At 60.0% G+C, this 6,158-nt stretch overlaps 1 protein-coding gene across 2 annotated transcripts; it reads right to left on the bottom strand.

Moving 5' to 3' along the window:
- Positions 1-1,657: 1,657 nt before the first annotated feature.
- On the bottom strand, positions 1,658-5,846 carry FOXA2 (forkhead box A2). 2 transcript variants are annotated; one of them, XM_041732170.1, is made up of 3 exons: positions 5,646-5,846; positions 4,568-4,637; positions 1,658-3,555 (listed from the first exon to the last, which is right to left on the bottom strand). In XM_041732170.1, exons 2-3 carry the CDS (start codon positions 4,634-4,636, stop codon positions 2,245-2,247), a joined length of 1,380 nt encoding a protein of 459 aa, XP_041588104.1. In that variant the 5' UTR covers position 4,637; positions 5,646-5,846; the 3' UTR covers positions 1,658-2,244. The 2 variants fall into 2 exon arrangements, with proteins under 2 accessions (XP_041588104.1, XP_041588103.1); XM_041732169.1 differs by lacking the exon at positions 5,646-5,846 and adding an exon at positions 5,400-5,567.
- Positions 5,847-6,158: the final 312 nt, after the last annotated feature.

A 6,158-nucleotide genomic window follows, 5' to 3' on the forward strand; every position in this document is an offset into this window, starting at 1 on the left:
CAACAAGCCCAAAAACCTAGTCCCTGAAAACAGGGTCCTGAGCCGTGCAACTTTGAGACAAAAAGTCCTGGCTTCAGAAGCCTGCGGAGAGTCATTGCCCACTGTAATTTCGCTGTGCATCCTACATCCCTAAGTCTACGGAGACACTGGCTCCTGCCCTCGCCCCTCCAGCCTGTAGGCCCACACAAGCCCCAGGCAGAGCCAACGCCGGGACCTTTTGTGCGCCCAGGCTGCGCTTCCCCTCTGGGGTCTCCAGTTGGGCCGCTGCCTACTTAGGGCGGCTATGCCATCTGTGGGAAGACACAGCAAGATTTGTAAGAATTTATTCTGAGTCTTCATACTTTTGTATTTTTCTTTTGAGGCTCCCAGGACACCTCCTTATACCCTTGGCCCTGCAATCCTGGCTTCCTAACCTGGGCTCACTGAGCATGTCCAAGACATCGGTGTTTGTGGTGAGGGCGGAGTAAGCACATCCACAGACCCTGGGTTCTCACCACTGGCCAGGGTCACTTGACAAGCAGTGCAAGACACCCTCTTATCTCCACCTCATCCCCAAATATACCTTATTTTAGAAAGGAGATTTGGACCATCACCTTGAGCGATCCCTTTAAACACCAGTTCCGGGAGAAAGTCTTGCTTCTCCAGATCTGGTGCTGGAGGGGAAGGAGGTGGTCCCAGAAGCCTCCGTGCTCTCTGGCTACAGCTGGGTCTGCGGAGGGGAGTGTAGGCAGAGGCCTGAGGCTAATGGATCCAGGCAGAGTTCCCAGGTCCGCAGGAGGGTAACGGGGTGCGGGAGAGGCAGAGATGAAAATCCTGCATCAGGAATTTGCAAATCCAATCTGAGCTCACCGACTTGAAGGGAAGCCTAAGATTGGAAATACAGTAAAATCCAGACTTCACCTCAGAGCAGTCAGTGCCCCCCACCCCCCACCCCTTAGCCCTCACCCCCTACCCCAGGAGCCCAAGAGAGATCAACCACAGTGCACCTTCAGGTGGCCCAGATGGGAAATTAAGATACATAGTTATCTCCTGACTTTACAGATAAACCTCCATCAAACCCAGGAAATGGTCCACCTCCGATCTGTGTGTTTCATTGTGTGTAAAGATAAACTCAAAACTCCAAAAGTAATCATAAACAATATTGAATTCTATTTAATGATGAGCTTGCTGAAGTGTTTAGGGGGAAGTATACTGATGTCTGAAATTTACTTTGAATGTACCTGATTGCATCTGAAATGCATTTAGAAAAAATAACCTGAATTGACCAATGGAAGTATAGTGAAACAATAACTGTAGGATCTGGGCAATGGGTACATGTGTGTGTTCTGTAAAACCTGTTCAACTTCAGTATGTCTGAAAGTTTTAATAATAAAATGTTGTTAAAACAACTGTCATGTCCCCCTTCACCAAAAGAAAATGAAACCTGCAACCAGCCAGGATCCCCCGCCCCACACACACACATTAAATAATATCTAGACTTGTTTATTTTTTAAATGAGGCAAAGGGGAAAAAAAATCTTGAAGATTCAAGGTGTAAAACTGGCAATAACACTTTAATATAGATTTGTGGAACTCTGGCGCTTCCAGCCAGAACACACATTTATAAGCCATAAATAAAACACGCAGAAACCATAAATTAATCAGACCCGAGACCTGGATTTCACCGTGTCAAGAATGGGAATGCATTTTTTTTCTTTTTCTTGGTCATTTACAACAGACCCTTACATCTTTTTTTTTTCTTTTTAAACAATAGTACAACTCTGTTTCTCTGTTAAAACTACATGGTTTTACACTGAGTCACTCACAAAAGTTTGTGGGGTTTTTTTTGTTTTGTTTTGTTTTCTGTTTTGTTGTTGTTGTTGTTTTAATAAAGTAAGACTTCCCTGCAACAGCAGCAATGGAGGAAAAGATGACAATGAAAAAATCAGAACTCGCAAATGCTTAAAACAAGCAGGCGTCTACACAGCAGTGGAGATCGGAGGCTTTTTGCTCTTTTCTTCTTCTTTTTTGTTTTTTGTTTTGACTGTTTATCTTCTTGCCTTCCCTCCTTATATAGAATAATATCAGTGTGGCCCATCTATTTGGGAGGGAGAGCTGCAGAGGGTGAGGGGAGACTGCTGTCCTGGGGGTGGGGATGTAATGGTTTTCTTCTTCCTCGGATCTCTCCAACACCCCTTCTTCAAACTCTCCGCCCCATTTCCTCTCTCTTGTCCCTGTCCCAGGCTAGCCCGCTGTCGGGATCTTCTTAAGAGGAGTTCATTATGGGCCGGGAGTACACCCCCTGGTAGTAGGAGGTGTCTGCGGCCAGGGGCGATGCGTCCAGGCCGGCTTTGTTCGTGACCGGGCCCATGGCCAGGCTACCCGGCATCGGGGAACCGTAGCCAGGGTAGTGCATCACCTGTTCATAGGCCTTGAGGTCCATTTTGTGCGGTTGATGGTGGTGGTGGCTGTGGTGGTGCTGCTGCTCCGAGGACATGAGGTTGTTGATGGAGAAGGGGTGGTTGAAGGCGTAGTGGTGCTCGGGCTTAAGGTGGGCCTCCGGCGGCAGGCCGGGGTGGTGGGGAGGGCCCAGCAGGTGGGCGGCCGCCTGCTGCTGCTGCTGCTGCCCCGGCGAGGGCGCCGGCTCCGGGGGGCTCAGGGCCGCGGCCGGCGTCCCCTTCAGCTCTCCCAGGGCCCCTCGCTTGTGCTCCTGGCACGGAGAGGCGCTCGAGTGGGGCGACTCGGTGCCCGCCGCAGTCTCAGAGGCCGGCCCGGCGGCCTCCCCGAGCTGACCCTGCGAGGCCTGGGCCGCCGCTGTCGCCTTCTTGCCCCCGCCCGCGGCCCCCGAGGCTTCCTTCAGGGCCAGCTGCTTCTCGCACTTGAAGCGCTTCTGGCGGCGCAGGTAGCAGCCGTTCTCGAACATGTTGCCCGAGTCGGGGTGCAGGGTCCAGAAGGAGCCCTTGCCGGGCTTGTCGGGCGAGCGCGGCACCTTGAGGAAGCAGTCGTTGAAGGACAGCGAGTGGCGGATGGAGTTCTGCCAGCGCTGCTGGTTCTGCCGGTAGAAGGGGAAGAGGTCCATGATCCACTGGTAGATCTCGCTGAGCGTCAGCATCTTGTTGGGGCTCTGCTGGATGGCCATGGTGATGAGCGAGATGTACGAGTAGGGCGGCTTGGCGTGCGTGTAGCTGCGCCGGTACGTCTTGGGGTCGCGCGCGCGGCTCAGGCCCGCCTGCCCGTACATGGGGCTCATGGAGTTCATGTTGGCGTAGGGGGCGAGGCCGCCCATGGCCCCGGCCGCCTGCCCCCCGAGAGGGCTCAGGCTGGGACTCAGGTGCGGCCCCATGCCCGCCACGCCGGCCGCCCCGGCGGAGCCCCCCATGCTCGCCATGGCGCCCGCCCCGGGGGACATGCCGGCCAGGGACGGGCTCATGCCCGCGCCCACGTACGAGGACATGTTCATGGAGCCGGCGCTCATGTTGCCGGAGCCGCTGCCCATGGCGGCCGCGGACATGCTCATGTACGTGTTCATGCCGTTCATCCCCAGGCTGGCGTTCATGTTGCTCACGGAGGAGTAGCCCTGCGGACAGAGCCCGGGGAGGGAGGCGCACAGCGTTAGCACCACGGCGAGCGCGCGCCCCCGCCCGCCCCCCCGCCAGGCCCGCCCGGGCCCCCGCCTCCGGGCAGCCCTCCGGGAAGCCTTCCCTCCCGGTCCGCGTCGGGGCCGCGGGGGCCGCAGCCTCGGAGAGCGCCGGGATCGCCCTGGAGGCGGCGGCAAGCAGGCTGCTGCTGTTTGCCTGCGGCCGGAACCCAGCCCTTCTGCGCCCTGCTTAGACTCGGAAGCCAGGGTTCCCCGGAGCACCCCTAGGCCAGGCCCCTCGAACGCATCTTCTCTCCGCGACTGCGGCCGGCACCCCGAATCCGCGCCGTGGCCTCGGACGCCACCTCCGACCCTAGTGAACGACCTGAGGGTCCCAGCCCAGGGCGCCCCGGCGGCCCCAAGCGGAGATCGTCCCGGTGTCCTCTCCGCTCACCCGCCCCCCCCCACCCCGCCCCGGGACCCCATCTCTGGCCCCGGGGGAGCCGAAACCCAGTGCCCGGCGGAGTCTGGGGCCGGCTGGAGGCTCCGAGCGGAGGGGCAGGGAGGAGACCAAGAACTGGGCTACACGCGGCTGGGCTTTGCAGCCACGAACTTTCTTTCTCTTTGTTCCTAGTCTTTGACTCCGCTTCCACCTCGGCCCCCAGCTCCTACCCACCTTCTCTCCAGCTCCCCACCCCCTCGCCGGCCGACCTCCCACCCCTCCCCAGCCGCGCGCTGCCAAACATAACTCTGTTAGGATAGTGCGTGGCTCGGCCACGAAGAGGATTTGGAGGCGCCGCAAGTCAATATTTGATCACAAAGTTAATATTATCTCAAGGCTAACAGTGTGTCGTATAAAAAAGAGACCCATTTGAGTCGAAGGAGGGTGGAAAAGGCGGCTGCCCAGAGCGGCTGGGGGTGGGGGGCGGGTGCCCGCAAGAGGAGCGGTCCTGAGGCTGGGAAACTGCGAACGCCGCCACCCTGCTTCCCCCTGGAAAAGGCGGGTGCCTACCTCCGGCTCGGCATAGTAGCTGCTCCAGTCGGACGGCTCGTGCCCTTCCATCTTCACCGCTCCCAGCATACTGGAAGCCGAGTGCATGGCAGTTTAAAATTTAACAGCCACAACAAACGACCAGCAATCACCCCCCCACCCCCACCCTCTTAAAAAAAAAAAAAAGTCAGCCAAGGCACCGTCCCCTCCCTCCCTCTCTCCTCGCACTCCCTTTCCCCGGCTCCACTCCCTCTCTCTCCCTCCGCCGGCCGCAGGCGGTAGTTGGAATGGGCCGGAGGGGTCAGCTACGGGAGGAGGGGGCCCGGAGACCCGAGGAGGTCCGGCCCCGAGTCCCGCGGCAGGGAGCGCCCGCCGCCAGCCGCCCGCCGCCGCCGCCGCGCTCGCGGGCTGCCGGGCGGAGGCCGAGGTTGGCAGTGCCGAGCTGCCCCGAGGCGGCGGGAAGCGCGCGGCGCGGGGGCGGGTGGGGGGGCGAGGGAGGAGGTGGAGAGGAGGAGGAGGAGGAGGAGGAGCAGGAGGAGGTGGAGGAGGTGGAGGAGGTGGAGGAGGAGAGGAGGAGGAGGTGTGGACCGCGGAGCGGACAAGTGCCGCAGTGACGTGGGCGGCTGGTGATATAGCGCGGCGCGCCGGCGCCGGCCTCCAATCCCCAGACCCGGGGCAGCCCATTTGAATAATCAGCTCACACCTAGGTGAGAGGGAGCCTCGGCCGGCGCCCGGCACCTGCCCCTCCGCGCCCGCCGCCCGCCCCACTGCCGCCGCGCCCCGCACCGGGACCGGGACCGGGCCGAGCGAGGGGGCGAGCGGGCGCGCGGGCTCCCCGCCCCAGCCCCCTTACCCTGGCGCGCGCCGGGAGTGCCGGTGGCAGGAGGCACCTGGGTGGCTTCCTCCCCGCGAGCGGCCCGAGCCCTGACCCCCGCCCGGTCCCAGAGCGCCCGGTGGCCCCTTTGCAGAGCCTTGGAGATGCCCCATTTACTCATCCCGGGGTTCTTCATTCTCAGTGCTCATTCCCTGTCAGAACGACAGGACGGTGACGGAGCCAATTTGCAAAGCACCGTCGTATTTAGAAAAGCTGTGTACACACCTGGAACTCGCCTGCCGCGGCTCCGGGGAGGCCCCTCCCCGTTACAGTTCAGACCCGGAGCGGCTCCGGCTGGCGTGCGGGGCTCTCGGGGTCCCGCAGCCGCGGGTCTCGCCTCCTCCGGGCCGGGCCTCCCACGACCGACGGGGGCGGGGAGGGGGGCGCAGAGCGCGGGGCGCGCTCGGCCCCGCCAGCTGCAGTCGACGGTTGGGAGACTATTTGTCTCTGACATTCAGGACGCCGTGTTTCAAGGTTACTTTGCAGTCACAACCGAGGTGCCCACAGCATTTCGTAACTAAAACAAACAGGGCAAGAGGTGGGAGGTGAGGCAGGACGAGAGAGGGGGAAAAAGGAATCAATAATGGAACACATGGAATTTACTTGGGGAGAGCCTCCGTTCTCTGCTTTCTTGAGGGGCTCTTTTAGAAGAATCACAAGTTCCGCAACCATATACTTCCTTCTTACTTTTGCTCCAGCTTCGGGGCGCAGATTTTCATCCGTCCTGGGCCGCCTACT

Source organism: Vulpes lagopus, chromosome 18 (assembly GCF_018345385.1).
Source record: "Vulpes lagopus strain Blue_001 chromosome 18, ASM1834538v1, whole genome shotgun sequence".
Lineage (NCBI taxonomy): Eukaryota > Metazoa > Chordata > Mammalia > Carnivora > Canidae > Vulpes > Vulpes lagopus.